Source organism: Cervus canadensis, chromosome 1 (assembly GCF_019320065.1).
Source record: "Cervus canadensis isolate Bull #8, Minnesota chromosome 1, ASM1932006v1, whole genome shotgun sequence".
Lineage (NCBI taxonomy): Eukaryota > Metazoa > Chordata > Mammalia > Artiodactyla > Cervidae > Cervus > Cervus canadensis.
Window position 1 is genome coordinate 120,481,751 of NC_057386.1, and position 18,355 is coordinate 120,500,105.

The following is an 18,355-nucleotide window of genomic DNA, read 5'->3' on the forward strand; positions in this document are numbered from 1 at the left end:
CTGTCTTTAGTTTGTCTTTTTTTTTTTTTTTCCCCACAGCCAAACAGGAAATAGAGCTTCCTCTGGAAAAATTAGCCCACTTTGAACTGAAAACCAAAACGAAAACAAAGAAACCTCCCCCAACCCCCCAGAAACCAACACTTGAAAGAACTGCTGTGCCAAACCCCACACTATACGGTGTCAGCAGCTGGGTGCCTGGGAGGCTGGAGCGCTGTGCTGGGGGTTATATTTGGTTAAATTGCTGCTTACAACTGGCAAGGTGGAGCCGCGGGCACTGCAGCAGGTCTAGGGGAAGTCGTCAAAGACACTTGAATACAGGGTGCTGGTTGCTCTTTGCAGCTGATAGCAAGGTACCAGAGGGATGCTCAGGCCAAAACATGCTGGTTTAGACCCAAAACAGAAGAGTCAGAACTCCCAGGCTCCCTTTGTTGGGAATGGCACTGTTTCAGGACACCGCGGCAAAAGAAGAGGATGGAAATCAGTCTGAGCCACGAAGACCCCTTAGACACTTGCCTGTTACAAGGAGACTCAGCTCCGGCCAGTAGCAGGGTCAGGCGGCTGCCATCTAGGTCAGGAAGGAGGACAGGCACCGGGCCGAGAAGCGAGGAAAGAAAGTGGATTTCTGGAAAAGAACCTGACCGGCACAGGTAGCCTGCCAAGTTTTTGAGGGAATTGTTGCTGGAGGTATCAAAAGCTTGTAGAAACAAATGGACGTCTTGGACTGGAGTTGTGAAGAATACACAGCTTGCAGGAAGGGGGCACCCCCAGCACCCACCAGTGAAGTGACCAGAGAGGATGGGCCCCAGAAGGCAGGATGGGGCGCGGGGAGCAGTGGACGAAGGGAGTCCCTCCCAGAGGGCGCCATCAACCCCCGACACACGCCCAGCAGGGAGGGGGCCTCACCCCCTGCCCCGCAGAATTTCATCATCCAGGGCCCAGGGCCTGCTGTCTCATTCTTTTCCCAAGTGGCAGTTTCCACTGCAGTTGTCCTGTCCCTGCTTCACCAGTGAATGGGCACTGGGAGTGGGGTGTGGACTGGTGGGGAGGACAGCTGAGCTCCAAGAGAACCGAGAGCTGGGCAGGAAGAGGGTGAGAAGCACAGATAAGGCGGGGACCCCACACCCTTCACTGTCCCCACCCTCCCCACGGTGGCCATTGCCCGCCTCCTCTGGAATTAGGCTGTGTCGTGACCTGAGTCCTGGCTACGGAGGCAGCAGTTCTGGGTGTGACTCACCTCGTGAGGTCTGCACTCCTCCCCCTGAGGCCATCTGTCGCGGGGACGACGGGTCCCAAGTGGCAGCGTGGCCGGCAGGAACGCCCGCTGCCGGTGGTCGCGCTGGGCCAGGAGCCAGCAAGGCAATTCTGTACTGAGCCACCTGACTGCAGTGGCCGGCTCCTTGGGCGGCAGCGGGTCCTACAGGGGACGGGCACACCCAGAGTGACAACCAGCTGGCCACCTCTGTCCCCTCACCTCCGTCCTGGCCTCCCTGCAGGAAGGAGAGGGGAAGCAGTGAGCGCTACTGCCCGCCTCAGCTCAAGGGCCCTGCGTCCCAGGGCCTGTGTTCCAGGGCCCTTCCAGACAAATCCCTCCATGCTCCCCACTCCCACTGGATGGCAGGGGGCCTGGGGGCTTCGGGAAGCCACGTGTGGTGGCCCTGGGTCCTTAGGTGATGGCGTGAGGGCCGCCCGCCAACCCGCTCCCCCTGCCCCGTGTTACGTCAGCCAAGAAAGTTCTTCTGTGTTCAAGCCATTGTACATTTCTGGGTCTGTTTATTACAGAACTAGCATGACCCTAATACAATCATTGCTAAATGGCAGTAATACATCTCTTCTGTATTTGCACATAAATTTTATTCACCAAAGGAATGTTCTTTTCTCTCAGGGCTCTCTAAATTTTCAGAACTGAAACATGGGAAGTTAAGGGTGCGGCAAGGTAGAGGGTCAAGACGTCTGTGAGGTAGCTGCTGAGGTTGTCGGCAGCATGGCTGTGGGGAGCTGGAGTGCAGAGGCCGGGCTCTCCACCTGGGATTGGTCCACCCGGGGAGCTCGGCGGGCCCACGCCTCAGCGGGGGTCAGCGAACTACAGCCCATGGCCTTCTGGCCCCATCCAGCCTCCAGCCTCACGGCCCTCAAGCTAAGAATGCTTTTTTCCCTTATATTTTTCCAACCAAGAAGAATATGTGACAGAGACTTTATGCAGCCCGCAAAAATATTCACCGCCTGGCCCACGTCCTAAAGGGTTGCTTGCCGTGAGGGTTATAAACAGTTGGGCCTGGTGCCCGACTTGACATAATACAAGGTGATACATGCAATACAGCTGTTGATTTCTCCAAAACCAAACCGTCACGGAACCAAATTTTGCATTTCTTCTAGGTGAACAGTCTCTCCTTCCCTTCAAAAAAAAACCAACCAAACAAAAACCACAAAGAGCAACAAAGGCTTGATCATTATGACCATGAGACACTTCCCACAGAAAAGGCTTCTGGCAGTCCGGCTTCACAGAGGAAGGAAAGACACATCCCCCACTTCCCCCCTACAGCAGATGGGCCTGGTGCTAGCAGACCAGAGCTCAGGACACTAAAGCACGACTCAGTTTAACATGTTAAGAAAGACTCGGAGGTTTTAAAAGTAGAAACGAGACTTTAAGCGGATATTTGAAAACGTAAAGCTGATTGAGGGAGAGTATTAACACAGGTTTTTGAAATAACACGACTTTGCAGTGTGAACGTCACTTCCAGTGGAGGTCTTCTGTGAGACTCCGGCAGACAGGCCACAAAGCCAGCCTCTCAAAATGCGATTAGATGGATTGTGTTTTCAAATGAGACGCTTGGCCAGACTGGTCTGCTGACGACGTGCACTAGGTTTGGGAGTAACTGACACCTTGCTGAAACAGTGTTTCCCAAAGCACGCCTGCAAACCTTGGGCCTCGGGGTGGGCAGGGAGGGTTGCTGTGAGTACGCAAGTGTGTCGGGGCAGGAACACTCTAGGGCCTGAGCAGTTGGGAAGACACCACTACACTCCCCTCCTGGGGAGTTACAATGAACAACAGCATGTGAAAGGTTCCGAGTGTGTGAGACTGGGGGCTGCTCAGCCGCGACGAGTGTGAGCAGCATGTGACCACAGGGGGAACACGGTGCTCAGTGCGACGCTGTGGACGTGCCGTGGGTGTGCAGCTGTGGGGTCAGCAACAACGACACCCCGAGAACCTGGGTTTCCCTCACAAGGTGTCCACAGCTCTTGCTTCAAGACATGTGACTCGATGTCATTAAAAAGCTGCAATCCTTGCGTTACAACCACTCTCAAGGTGACCAGCCAGCTCACAAGGTTAACGTTTGGCAGGGAAATCACAGTATAAAGGTACTCTGTTTACTCGCGGACGTTAGAAAAAGGCAGGAGGGTCAATTCTCGCCCATTTCAATGAGAACCAAGCAAGACTCTGCTGTTCTCATGGCTGGGTTGTCTACCTGGAACGAAACCCAGCAAGCCATTTGTGTGGTTTCTCTGGATAAGTTCCATTTATTAATTATTGTACAAAAAATCTTGGCATTCATTGGAAGAGAAAAGAAGTTACTATATCCAAAGAGTGAGTATTTCAACATTGTGAAAGTTCTACTTTTATAACAGGGCTTTTTTTTTTTTTAAGTGGAGAAAACATTTGGAAAAATTTTAAAAAGAAACTTATGATTTATTAGAGTACAGGATCCAAAACACGTTTTTAGAAAAATATAAAGTGCCCAAAGACCAACTTACACAGGTGACACAGGCTTCCTGGAGCCAAATGAAGCATTCATGAAGAAACACATTTAGAAACAGTCTAGATACATATTTACATCGGGTCAATAAAGGTAAAACCATCTTTCTTGGCTTCGATGTTACTCTTAAGAAAAAAAGGAAATCAAACCAGAAAACCAACAATTTTAACTCTCAGCATGCGCCACAGATTCTTAGTAATGCATCTCATTAATATTAATGCCATAGTATCTAATTTTCACCTTTAAATGAGAGTAGTGTAAAACGCCCCCAACCTTGGGTAGGCTGGGTGTTGTGAGTGGTCACGATTTCCAATGTGCGTCCAGACCATCTAACTCTGGATTGGACCATGAGGAACATGGGCCCTGGACCAGAGCTAATTGGGGCGGGAAGGAGCTGGTTAGCCAAATCCCCATCTCTTTCTAGTAACTGCTCAGGAACTGTCACTAGCTGGGAAGTGGTCTCAGGTGGCTTCTCCAAACCTCAGTCATCCTAGGGTTTCCGAAGGGTAAACGAGAGGCAGTCATCAAACGTAGTGTGGAAATACTGCATGCAAAGGGACAGACGGGCAGCAAGGCGTGGCTGGATCACGGCCCCCAGAGCTTTATTCACTAGAGCAACTGGAAATCTTTTCAACTTAAGAGAGCAGAGTAACTAGGTCCTAACTTCAGAAGTTAGCTACTACAGGTTAAGTACAAGGCTGGCCCACTGGAGAAGGGGTGGGTGGAGAAAGGTGGGAGAGTCCAGAGCTGCGTTAGGACAAGGAACCTTCCTGCTTGGGTACCATGATCGTGGAAAAGATGGGTGCCAGCAGCATCTGGGTATGAAGCCGGACTCCCGGGGGCCTGAGCAGACTTCTTCCTGGTGCTGTCATGGCAACGGTGACTCGAGAATGCTGGCCACGCTGTCTCCTTTCCCACTGAGCTCATGCTCTCAAACCGGAGATATTTCACTTACTTCTACCCTGCCACATTCAAAAAGGTCTTGAAATGATTCTAAGGGAGAACAGGGAGCATGAGACCTCCCCTTCCCTTTTTAATTTCTAAGCTTCATTATTTCTTCTTGTTTCTGGTTATAAAAGTAAAACCTCAATTTCAGGTCTTTGGAGACCACGGAGCACGGTTTCTAAAAAGCAGACATCTTAACAGCAGTATTTTCCTACTACAAAGAGAACTCATTGCTGATTTAAGATCTACTTATGATACTGGAATAGATTACAAAAAACCCACTTATTTTTAAGGGAGGAATAGTAGATGAAAGTGGGAAAACCCATTCACAAAGATTATTACTATGCATTTTTTCACATAATTTTATGTAATAAAATAAAAAAACCTAATGATTCTTAAATGAGCGTAAATCCGAGAGATGAATCTGGGAAAGCAAAACTGTGTTATGTGCTCAATTCATATAAAGAAAAAGATAAAATGCCGGAAATCTGTTTCAAAAATTGGGGAAAAAAATTCGAATGATTCTGATTACTGTTAGTTTGTTAATGACTCCAGATCCACTATGTGGCCAAGATCACTTAGAGCTTCAGCCATGGGTAAAAAGACAGACAATCCTGACCGAGGAGCACACACGGTTCACAGAGAGATCAGAGTGAAACGACTGCAAACGGACAACCCCACCTGTCCAGCAAGCGAAACGCTCTGAGACGATGTAGACAGATGCGATGCGGGGTGGGGAGGGGGGTGTGAGGGAAAAGAACGGTTGTTAAGTGTCAACGGTGAGACGTCATGAAGACAGCATGTCACAAATGGTCACCACAGGACAAGCATACAAGCCATGCCACTGAGACAGTGCCTTTCAAATGAATCACTAGTGTAGGCGGAGAGCAACATTGTCTTTGCAGCTGGCGGAGAGAGCACACGTGATTTCCACTTGGTAGGAGACAACCAGCACGACCGGTTGAGTGGCCTTCCCGGTGGTGTGAGTCCAGAGGGATCCAAGGGGACGTCTCCACCCTGAACCCCATCGTCTTGGAAAAGAGCAGCAGCAGCAAAGGTCCGATGTCCCCCGAGACTTTACTCCACATTCTCTTTCTTCGCACTGTAAATGTTCTGCACCGTCTCATACACAGACTCCAGGTCCTCTGGGTACCGGATCTCCAGCTCTGCGTTCGGGATGTAGTGAGTGCCCGTGAACTCTGAGAAGTAGCGTCCAACATCGGGGTGGGAGATCTCCTGAGGCTCCACATTATACTCCAAGTTCTCTGTTGGCAGAGAGGCACAAGGACATTCGCATTAAAACTGGTTTTCCTGCAGCATCTTTTATCCAGAGAGCCTCTGGAGAAATCTCTGAGTGCATTTTTTGAGGTTGGGGGGGGCGGTTGGGAAGAAAGAGATGTTTTTGGAAGTTGGGAGGGAAGAGGTAGAAGGTGGGGGGATGGGGCACGGGAGGGTGGAGGCAGGGGGTACAGAGCCCCTGCCAGCTCTGCACAGAACACCAATGTTTTCCTCCTCTCTGAGCGGAACTCCAGCAGCCCCCCGGGGTCTGCACGCTGCAGGTGCAGAGGGCTTGTCTCACCTGATCCAACACACACACAGCGGGCCGAGGGTGTCCTAGCCCGCTCTGTTGTCTCCGGTGAAGCTTCTGAAGCCTTCACAGCACCAGGTCACAGGTCTCCCCCGCCCCCGCCACCCCTGAACACCCTGCAGCGCTGGCTTCTGCTTCCGAGGGTGAGGGCCCAGACCCCAGGGCTGATGTGGGGTCCGGGGAGGAATGGAAAGTGGCTTGTGCCTCTAGACCCTAGAGGGCAGGGGTTATGCCATCTGTATCAGCTCTTAGGAGCACCATGCCCCCTCCCTTCCCCGCTCCATGTTTTGCCACTAGAGACAGCAATGGAAAGTGACTCCTTTAAAATGGAAACAAGAAAAAAGAGGTGACAGCACACCTGAGGTATTTTACAGGCCGGCATCCTTGCAGATGGCTTCCCCTCCCCAAGCTATCTGAGAATCGGCTCCCCCGTGGGCCCAGGGAGAGGGCTGCGGGCCCTTCCCCGCTGGCCGTGGAGGCCTGGCCTGGACTGCTTGTGGGCCCCCAGCCAGGAGGGCCCAGCCCCGTCCTCCATGGCCCGGACCGGACAGCAGCTGGCCGGGCAGGCCTGCGTGCTCTGACCGCGTCCCAGGGTGCTCTTGGCTCTGATCAACATGCGCCACAATCAATTCAGGGAGTCCCTGCGCACGCCCAGTCGACAGGCTAACTCACATCAGTGGTGCAGCAGGTTCTCCCTTCCATAGCTCGTTAAACATCCTGCAACACACCTGCAGGCCCTTCAGTGCCCTCCACCCCGACAACACGGGATAAACACCACGCGATAAACACGAGTGCCTCCCAGGAGCACTGCCTGTAACTTGTAACTGATGCTTGTCTTTAATGAGAGGGGGAAAGAGTTTGTAATTCAATCTGTAACATATTTCTTTAACCCAAGAAGGAAGATTTAGAGAACTTCTGTGCTTATAGCTGTTTAAGGCTGATTCTTACGATTACGTGGGGACATACCAGTTTGAGAAATCACACACCAATCACAAGCAAAGACGGATATCCACAGACTACCTCAGCACTGCTCAGGAGAGCAAAAGAAAAAAAAGGCAGCAACAGTCTACACGTCCACCCGCTGGTCACTGTGTAAATAAACAGCGGCACGTTAACTCAGCACATCCTAGGCAGCCAGGAAAATGAACCACCTGTGTTCCAGACGCGACAGGGGAAGCGGGAGTGAAAACATGTCTTATAAAAGGCTAGGAAGGCCGAACACCTGTGCTGCTACGTGACACGTGCCATACAGCTGCACATTTTAAGTGACGTCTTTTAAACTGGGCATGTACGGTGCGCCAGGCACCGCAAGACCTGCCGGGGCTCCAGCTCCTGCGACCCTCACGGGGCTCCGCGAGAGGCTCCGCCCTCTAGCGGCCGAGCCGACAGCAGCCGGGGCTGGGGAAGCAGACCTTGAGTGGGGTCCCTGTGCACTGTCCCGCCGGCAGCGGCCAGGGAGGAGGGGCTGGGACAGACCGCAGGGCCCGGACAGGCTGCCTCAGAAGGCAGGCTGCGGGATGGTGCTCTGCAAACAGGCGCCTGGGGAATCCAAGAGAAAACTAGGGGCTTTGCTAACTCTGGTTTCTCACTGGTGTGACCACCAGAGTGTGGAGATGACTTCACTTCCTTCTTTACACTTATTTTCGACATTAAAACAAACTTGGACTTTCTAAAACGTTGCTGGCTAAAAAAAATCTGCTGTCCTGCCTACATGGCCCTCCTGCAGTGAGTGAGGGGTCACGGGCATACCTGCCTTGGGGAGGCCCGCGGGGGCGCGGACACGGCCATGGGCCCTCACCTGGCCAGCTGCTTCCCTGTTGGCTTTTCTTGCCCCAGAGATGTTCAAGGGATGGCAGGGAATCTGGGATCACCAACAAGAAATCAAAGTCCCTTCTGTTCTCATCTGGGGGCCATTCTGCCTCAGACAGGATGCTTGGCAATGTCTGAAGACATTTCTGGCTGTCACGATCAGGGCCTGTCATGATCTCGTGGGAGGGGCCAGGATGCACAGGACATCCCCCCAACACAGAGCTGTCTCGACCACAATGTGTCCAGCACCTGCTCTGAAGAAAGTCAGACACATGCTTCAGCATCGCTTCTTTACCCCTCTTTTTCTAAGCATCACTAAGCAGCAACTTGGTGTTGGCTGACACTTGGCATCTGAGTGTTGGCAGGAGGGCAGGAAGGTTGCTGTCAGGTCATGATCACCCATCTGTTTAAGGACAGCACGACTGGGCAATTGCACGGAATTCTGAACACGGGCCCAAAACAAGAGGCATTAAGAGTACAGACAGGAGGCCGGGGAAATCAGGAAGGGGCAGTGACAGTCCACGGGGTGCTCACAGCCCTGCTCTAAGCTGTCAACCAGGAGCACAGACTGAATGTGGTGTGTCTGCCTGCCTGGGCTCCCAGCGAAACAGGAAAACTACTAACAAAAGACACTTTTTTAGGAGAAAACCAGACACTGAAGTTGGCAGCTACGAGTTATGAGGGGAAGATGATTCCCAATCCACTGTATGAGTTTAAAAAATTCTTTTGAAGTTTTAAAAAAATTTTAAGGAAGAAGTCTAAGTGAAATAAAACTTGAGAGAAAAGTATTAAACAGGGACTACTTAAAATGCCTAGAAAAATCATGGGAAGAATTTGATTCCCCCAATATTTTCTGAGAAATGTTTCTGATTTTATTTAAAATTTTCAGCTACCTACATCAAAGGTACATCATTTTCAGCATACCTCCCTGTAAAAGCCTAGCAGCACATTTGGGGAACTCTGAATGATGGTATTATACCATGATTATACATAGTTTGTGAAATTGTTTTAAGTTACAGGGCAAGGACACTCTGTTATAAAACTTTCAAGAGAATGTAATGCTCTGCAATCACTGCATCTGGAAATAAATGATGCCTGCATGTTCAACTGGGGTGGGGGGGAGCAAGCATTTTAAGCGTTAAACTTTACATCAAAATTATTTAAATGCCTTTCTCCAGTGTTTGCTGTATTCTCTTAGTGTTTATGGTAAATAAAATATACAGGAATGTGAAAAAAAAAAAAAAAAAGCCTAGCAGCAGTACCCATGAGTCTCTGGGGGCACCTGTCAAGCCCTCCCAAGAGGAAACCACTAGGACTGCAGGTCTAGCTTCCCAGTCCTTGCAAAAACACATATACATGCAGTCAAATATACCTACATGTACTCAGAAGGTAACTCCATGTTGTCTCACGTGTTTATTCATACAAAGCATACAGTAAGCACTGACCTGCGGGTGGTTTATTTGGCTGCAGCTTAGCATTCCCAAGTTTGGATACACTTCCACTGACCAGGCGAGTACCATGCCTGACACTGTTTCTCTGTCGTAACAAGGGGACCGCAGGCCCCTTTGTGAGGGCGTCTGTAGTGGAGGGACCGACTGGGGTAGCTGCCAGGTCAGAGGAAAACAGGCACTTGAGATTTTGACAACTTAAAAGACAGTACCAAACCGCCCTCTGAGGTGGCTGCAAATTTATACTCCAGCCCTGACACAGGGAATCATCACAGTTAACAGCGTGTGCAGACTGTCTCAGGCTGTGTCTGTGTGGGGGTGGGGTGGGGGCTATGGAGGAAACTAGTTTGGAAGTGGAGGACAAATCATGGAAAATGAAACTGACGCTGGGTGAGGGCACACTTGGACCCAAGCATTCAACCAGGTGCTTTACCATCACACACAAAGCATGCAAAAACCAGGTTTTCACAGCACAGCCCAATTCCTGACTTTGCAATGTGGCACCTGGCCTACATTCAGAGCATCTGTGATAGTCACTTTCTCCAGATCTAAGAAGTATGCAGGGAAGCGGAGACAGGAGTTCCTAGTATCAGAAAAATACTAAAGCACGCCCCCTAGTGGTAGCAAAAATTATAAACACGCAAAACGCTGTAGAGCTTATTAAAATACTGATGGAAAACATCTCTTAATGCTGCAGGCTAAAACTATTTGAGGATGGTGCACACATATGTGGCTTATAACTCACTCTTCAACTCTGTGGAGAGTGAAGAGAAAGGCATTCATTAATGGGCTCTGCCCAGATTACTAGGATCAATGCAGCCAAAGGTTGAACATTTAGAAGATGAAAGTTTAAAAATAATTTAATGCAAATGTATTAGCACAGAAATATTCAAAAATATATTTAAATAAGTGCTTTTAAAATGTAGCCTCTCAAGATCGCTCTCTGGCTAAATGTGGGCTAACCTGAGCATAAAATTGTTCCAAATGATTATAACACATTGACTAAACAAAAAATCCAGCAATCTTTGGGAAGAGGGGGGAAGGAGAGAGGGAGAGACAGCAAGGGAGAGGAGAGCAGAGAGAGGTGGCGGTGGAGAGGAAAGCGAGAGGGGGCAAAGCTATCCTTCACAGAACTAAAGGGTACACTCGCAGCAGAAAATCACCATTTTGCAACTCTCATATCATGATTTAGGCAGGAAGAGCCAATAGGAGCTAAAACAAAAGGACAAAGGTCGTCGCTGGGGAACAGGTTATACCCAGGATTGGGTCATAGTTTGACCCCATGGATTTCCTGTCAACTGCAGACGGAACACTATCCCTTACAGGGTGCCACTGTCTTGGCCAAGTGACCAAACTCCGCCTCACTGACAGTGGACGTGGAACCCCACGGCCTTTGGACGAGACGCAACAGGCACCATACAGCACCCGAGGGCAAGTTCCCAGGCAAAGCCCCAGCTCCATCTAATACAACCTGAGGTTAACTTCCAGTTTACAGACGACATGCAAAGGAACAGTGAGACAAATCCAGACTGTTAAGGCAATTTATAAGCCAATTGGTCCAGACTCTTCAAAAAGTCAAAGTCTTGTGAAAAGGGGGAAAATGATGAGAATTAAGGAGCTGTTCTTTACCAAGAGAGAAGAGACATAACAACCAAACACAACCATTAAGGAGGCCACAGGAGGGAAGGCCAGGCCTGGGAAGAACCTGAGGAGAGGGCCGCCAGGGCAGGGTGGGCCGGCCTCCGGGGGCTACAACAGGGCCCTTCTTCAGTGCTGAACCCCAGAGCCCAGCACCCCTGGGCGCACACGTGCTGGGGAAATGTGGACCTTGGGCCGACAAAACCACCAGCAGCCATCACAGGGTGATATCCATTCTCAGTTCTAAGAATTTCCTGTAAGTCCCAGAATTTAAACTTAAAAAGGGCAATTTGCTACCTTTATCTATGATCCTTCAACCTCAGTTTGAGAGAGTGTGAAACTGATAAGCAGATACTACATTTATTTTTAAAAAAAAAGTCATTACAGTATTCTTGCAGTGAACCTTACAGCACATGCTGACTTCAGATATGATTAGGTTGCGTTCCTGAATTATTGGCACATTGGACAAATTCAGAACACCTTGAAACCAAATACCCAGCTTTACCTACTCTAAAAAGCCCGTTTTAAAGTTAACATGCCTGTTTCTAGACACCCAAGTATCAGATACTACAAGTCTTGATATCAACCCCGGGTAACAGGCAGCGACTGGGTAAGGTGGGGCTGAGACACTGGCCCCCAGCGCTGACAGTCTCTATTCTCGTGACGCGCTCCGTGACGCGCAGTGTGCAACGCGCACTGAGTGATCAGTGGGGGTGCAAACCGTCCATGAAGCGTTCGGCAATTCCCGAATAACTTGATTGCTAAAATTTGTAGGATAATTTTTTTTTTAATCTGTCACAGCTTCTTAGGTTAAATAAAATCACTGTCAGTATCTCCGTCTGGTCAGTATCTCCATCTGACACGGGGTGTGTGCCACCCCCTCTCATAACCCGCCTTGTGCTGATAGAGGTTAGCTGACCTGTGGTCTCAATAAAGGGAAGTTCTCTTTTATAAGATCCTCTCTCATATTCTGATGAATTAATAGTAATTAACATGAGCTCTTTTCTAGTCTTGTTGGCACTTCTGAGATTTTTACACATCCAACATTTCTATTACTGGATTTACCAGACAGAACATAATACTGACTTAGGTCAAACCTTGTTTTAGGTGAGATGCAAAAAGGTTCAGCATGATGGTTAGGGGAAGGCTCTTTGCCAAACTGCCTGGCTTCATACTCTGTAAAATTTACACGTCTCTACATGCTTCAATTTCCTAGTGTATCAAATGCATATGATGATGATGATGATGATGGCAATTAGAGTTCTCAGAGAAGTTAATACCCATCAGAAGGCTGCTGTCACAGAGCAGCACTACAAAGCATTCGTGTTCATTTTTATGAATAAAATGAACAATGTGGATGCCTTGACAGGCAGGCATGCAATAAATTCATCCCATTAAATGGAGAGGCAAAGATGATGAGGGCCCTGGGTCAGCACCTGTCAGGGATGGCAGTGGCCCCAAACACTTACAGAGCACCTACACCTACCTGCTGACTCCCAGCTGCTCTCAGAGCCAGAGCTGTGACCTGCAGTTCCCACGATGGCCACTGGGGGCGTCTCTCTCACAAGCACAACTTACCTGGCTGCCAGTTTCAGGGTGCTAGGGCGGCTCCCCCAACAGAGCCCATTCCGTGCCCTCCAGTTCAGGTAGGCAGTATGAGCAGGGCAAAAACTGACCCTCCTTCCCTGGAGGGAGCCAAAGGCAGTGGCTAAGAAACAGGACTTCCAGGAACTAGGACTGGGAGAGGCAATGACCAATCAGAACAAGTCGGCAACAGCCTGGAATAGGGGTGTGGTGGTGACTAAGGGGGAAGACCCCGTGGCAGTGACCTGTGATATGGCCGCAAAAATACATACCCACCTACGTTTAGCTGAGTGTCAGCCCTGATGAGGTTGATGGCCGTGTGACAACTGCCGACTCTCAAACCGACAACCTCTGCCTGCAGTATCCGAGTGCTCAAACATGTGCCTGAGGTACAGACAGAGCCCGCCACTCACCCTGGGCGGCGTATCGACAGGACCCATCCTCCACCAGGACGTTGTAAAAGGGCTGATGGTGGCCGTGAGGCAGGCTGTGGACGTTCATGTTTCGGATCCACTCGTGTCCCATCATACAGGTGGGGTCCCAGCCGTAGATGACACAGTTATAGCCGTACCTGATCAACACAAGAGCAGCCACACATCAGCTTCCTGTCTCGGGACAGCGGAACACAGAGGCGATAGCTTGGCTTCTCTGAGGCTCACATTCTTACAGATCTACCTGCCTTCACTCTATGCTGAATCAATTTCACTCCTGACCTCTTTATAAACCCCTCTTATTGACAAGCTTGCTCTCTATCTTGTTGCTGCTGTTGTTGAGTCACTAAGTTGTGTCCGACTCTTTGCAGACTGCAGCAAGCCAGGTTTCCCTGTCCTTCACTGTCTTCCAGAGTTAGCCCAGAGAGTAGTACAATTGGGGAAACACTAAAGTCTCACTAGAATTTTTATGAGATTACAAACTGTTGATATTTTTCTGAGTTAGGACAACAGAATGGTAAATGTGTCTTAAAAAAAAAAGAGAGAGAGAGCCCTTACCTTTTTAGTGCCACTAAAATAGCTACAGATGAAATGACCTCTGGTATTTGCTCCAGGGAGGAGGGGGGAGAGTCAGGGGACGGAGGCAGAACGAAGACTGACCTCATAATGATAACCTTTGAAGCTGGACACGGGAACATCACCCGGTTCACTACACTCCTCTCTCTACTCTAACATACACTTGACAATTTCACAACAAAGTTAAAAAAAGAAAGAATGCAGTAAAAAAATAGAAAATACTAGCCAAAAACTGAGAAGAGACATTTGCAATTTATCTGCCCATAGAGACTAATACACAGAATAAAGAAACTGCAAATCAGTAAGACTAACAACTCAATTGAAAAACACGTAAAATGCCCAAAGAGGCACTTAATCAAAGGAAACTTCAAAGGCCAGTAAACACAGGAAAAGAACCTCGATCTGCGTGGCAACCAGGAAAATGCAAATTAAAACCACAACGAAATGCCATCTGCCACTTATTACAGAAGTACACTTTTCAAGGTGTTCACTGACACAAGGTGGCCAGGCTCAAGCCTTTCAGCGCCTGACCTGCTGGCGGGATGTAAATCAGCACAGGTGCTTTGGGGGGCAGGTTAACTGTGCCTTATCCACCAGCCACGGGACCCCCCGGTAAGTCCCTACCGAACTCAGATCCAAAGAGAGCGAGACCGCGGGACAGAGGCTGATGAGAAGGGGAAGCACACAGCTGACAGGGCTTCCACTCCCCAGAGACGGGACGCTACAGTCACTGGAAGAGCTCCTGGTTAGGAAAGCCAGTTGCTTCTTAACAAACAAAAAGGTTAAAGATACGGTTTGGTCTTCAGTCCTCGCTGTGATGGGCCTTGGTCTCTGCCGCACCGGGTCAGGTCCCCGCCGTCACGGCGCTGTGTCCTCGGCAGCCACGCGGGGTTGGGGCGGGCGCCAGGAGCACTCACCTCTTGTGCTTCATAATGAGCCCAATGGAGTAGCAGACGTCCCTGTGCTTCTCATGGGAGCGAAGCTTGACCTCCACCCCCACCTCCTCCTTCTTCCGCTCAATGTGCTCCAGCGTGTGTTGCACCAGGTAACCCACCGCCCCGTGCTGCCCCGGGTCCAGCGTCTGGATGTGCTGGAGGATGTCAAGCACCTTCAAGACAAGACAGAAAGACTAGGAGATAATATTTTCATTTAGGCCTTTTCGGTTTCCTGGCGATAGATTTAAACCTGCATAACCTGATGAAAAGGCGGCAAGGGGGGCTGGGCTAACAGCCTGCGTCTCTGTGACCCACGGGGGTCTCTCCCCACTGGTGCCACGTACAGCCGGAGTTGCTTCACGTGCTGGGGGCTGACCCCGGCATCCGAGTCCAACCAGCCTGAGTGGGAGGGGACGGGGAGGCCAGGGCTGCTGTCCGTGAGTGCACTGGGGCCAGGTGAAGCCTAACAGGTCCACACATTCCTGGGCAGTCGGGGGGAACTCGATGTCTTATACACAGAAAGGAATTCAACCTGCTGCTCATGAACTGGAAAAAGAAATGCAAAGCTGCTTCAATCAAGATGGGAAGGCTGAGTGCAGAGTGGCCTCGGGGCTGCAGGAGAGGGGAGGGGTCACAGAGAGGGCACTGGAGAGATGGACGCACGTCAGCACAGCGTGTTTATGATGCTCTCTGTGAAGAAGGAAGATGTGTAGGTACAGGGCTGAGAGATCCTACTGGTCGTGTCAAGTACATTAACTCACAGTGGACTTTCGTGTTCAGGAGAACAGGGAGAAAGCCCGCTCCTTCGAAGTTACCTGACGAGCTGGCGGAGCAGAACTGCCTGAGCCTGAGGTTCTATTCTCTTTACGGCACCCAGTGGCACTATGGAAAAATACAAGTTCAAGGAAAGCTAACTCACGTGAGCAAGTACCAAGCACCTACTGTCTCAGCTCTCAGATGAGGGTCTCTGATGTGTTTCTGTTTTAGAAAAGGATCTCTTCCTATTTATTGACGCTGGATTCTAGCCCCAAATCTGCCAAACTCAAGTGCTTTTGTCTTTGAATTAGTTTTTCTACTTATCAAGTAATGATTAAAAACTCCCCTATTTCCTGACACACCGTGAGCCTGGACAAGTGCTGTGAAAACTGTGGTTTTCTGCAACACAAGGTATTATTTTAAAACCCAGTCTTGTCTTCTAGAATGCGATTTGCAGGATCTCAATATTTCCTGAATATTCTTCTCCTGCTGGTTCACTGTGCTAAACCTGGCACACATCTTTTTAAACTTCATTTAATCCTCCCAACCTGGAGGTCAGCAGTTCAGTCACTGCCAACTTCCAGAAGAGGAACCAGGCTTAGAGAAGTTAAGCAAGGTGCCTGAGGTCATGGGGTCATGGAGACATGCAGTGAAAACGTGGACCTGGGGCTGACTTGCAGCCCCAGGTCTCAGTCTCCTTCACACCAAAGCAGGAAGAGGAGGATTGTAATTAACTGTTAGGAAAATTCTCAAACACGTATCAAGGGGACAGAATGGCATGACCCCAAGCTTGGAGCCGATCCCATCCACCTGCTGCCCCCAGCAGTGGCCTTGTCCTGCAGGGGCACTAGCCACAGTTGTGCCTTGTAGCTAAAAGCATCGGATTTCACAGTAAGCTTCTTGTGTTCCCCTCTGCAGTTCAAACTAGTTACTTCTGACAAGTTTTCTATAGACACAGCCTTCCTCTCCTTCCTGGCAGCCCCTTCCTACCAGATAAGTGAAAGAAATGTTAACTTGGAATCGTCAAAGCACAAAGGAAGTCTTAAACTCAGAGTGTCAGAGGAGGAGATAAGGTTCAGGGATAACTACGTCCTTTCCTTGTTGGGGGTGGGGAATGATGGGGTGAAGGGGGAGGCCAGAAACGGAGGTGCCACGAGACATGCCCAGTGTGTCCCGAAGGCCTGTGCAGACAGTGGGCCATGACATCTCCAGCTAAATGTCCAGGCTAACAAAGTTCCGTCATTTCTTATTCATTCAAATAAAAATTTTGTGAGCACCTACGGGGTAGGAGGAGTTGTGTTGAGAGCCGGGGAACAGCTACAGTAAGGGACTGAACAAGGGTGTCCCTGGTGGTCCAGGGGCTCAAGACTCTGTGTACCCAATGCAGGGGGCTCTTGTTGACCCCTGGTCAGAGAATTAGATCCCACACGTCCCAGTTAAGAGTTCACATGCTACAACTAAAGATCCCTCCTGCCACAACAAAGATTGGAGATCCTGTGTGCTGTAACTAAGACCCGGCACAAATAAAAGAACAAAACAGATGGTCCCGGTCTTTAAAGAGCACTGTCTCCAGCAGGCGTGAGCCGCAGAGCTGAGGGACAGGAAGGAAGCTCCAGGTAGAGCTACAGCGTGCGCAGAGGAAGGACCCAAGAGCACGGGGGTGGTAGGACGACGCAGCCTGGGCAGTGCAGAGTGAACGTGAGGAGGCACCGGCTGGTGGAATCGGGTCACCAAGAACCTGGCAGGCTTCGGTGGAGAGCGGGAGACTGGCCTTGCAGGCAAGGGGGCAGCCACTCGGAGGGTCCCGAGCAGGGAAGGGCCACGAGTGACGTGGTTACGGTTACTCTGACTCCAGTGCTTAAAATGCGTTCAAGGGGTCTAAGAGGAGAAGGAAGGAAACCGTGCAGGTGCCCTATGCGGTCACAGAGGGGACACAGCCACCGGCAGATGTGTGCTGGACATCTGAACTTGCTGGCGTGGAGCCCAGAGTCCAGGCAGGAAGGCACGGATTCAGGAGCCGTCAGCCTACAGATGGGAACTGAGGACTGGAGAGCAGGTAAGATCGCGGAGGGGAATAGAAGAAGGAAGTCTAGAAACTACCCCCCACCCCCTCCAAATCCCCCCAGTGTGGAGCCTTTAACAGAGAGGGGGTGGACAGGAACTAGCAAGAGCCTGGGAACAGGGGACTGGAGTCAAAAGAACAGAGTGTTCTGAGTGGTGGGGAAGTGGCCTCTGAGTGATCAAGAGAGATAAGGAAAGACAAGTATCCACTGCATTTGGCAACAAGGAGAAAAGTTTAACAAGAGGGGTCATGGGCTTCCAGTTCACGTGGAGGAGGGGTGGGAACAGAGCCCGGGTTCTGAGCAGCAGGAGGAGGCGATGGGGAGGCTGGCCCCAGGACCCTGGCCGGGCTGGGAGCAGATAAGGAGGAGCCGCGGGGCAAAGCAGACGGCTGTCATGGGAGGCTTTGTCTCTTCTTTTTTCAAAGATGAAGAGAGACCTGAGTGTGTTTAACACTGACAACAGAAGTAGAGACAAGGACCTGCACATCCAGGAAAAGAAACAAAAGAAAACGTAGCAGTCCTTGGACAGGCAGAAGGTTGGACCCAGAGCCCAGGGGTGTGTGCCTTGGGAAACCGAGGGGCTTCTTTTCCACTGAAATGTAGCGAATGGAGGCAGGAATAACTGGATCACAACAAGGATACAGGTTTGGCAGCAGAAGTGGAAAGTGCCCATCTGTTGGCTTCTTTAGAGACCATCTCGCCTGACCCCGGTCCACAGGGGTGAAGCGTGTGGGTGGGCTTGGAATCTGAACACCTGGTGCCATCAGCTCCTGTGGGAACCCCTGGCAGATTACTAAACTTCTCTCAATGCCTCAGTTTCATTATTTACA

The 18,355-nt window shown here is 50.2% G+C and overlaps 1 protein-coding gene across 4 annotated transcripts in view; it reads right to left on the bottom strand.

The window, feature by feature from the left end:
- Window positions 1–3,487: 3,487 nt before the first annotated feature.
- The window catches only part of FBXO21 (F-box protein 21), a 37,002-nt gene continuing 22,134 nt past the window's right edge, over window positions 3,488–18,355 (bottom strand). The window contains exons 10-12 of one of the 4 annotated variants that reach the window (XM_043439972.1): window positions 14,689–14,879; window positions 13,178–13,335; window positions 3,488–5,962 (exon numbers count right to left, since the gene is read on the bottom strand). In XM_043439972.1, coding sequence (XP_043295907.1) covers window positions 5,775–5,962; window positions 13,178–13,335; window positions 14,689–14,879 — 537 coding nt within the window. In that variant the 3' untranslated portion in view covers window positions 3,488–5,774. Of the gene's footprint in view, window positions 5,963–13,177; window positions 13,336–14,688; window positions 14,901–14,954; window positions 15,589–15,692; window positions 18,296–18,355 lie in introns of those variants that run through there. The other 3 variants (XM_043439962.1, XM_043439985.1, XM_043439978.1) reach the window with 3 other exon arrangements.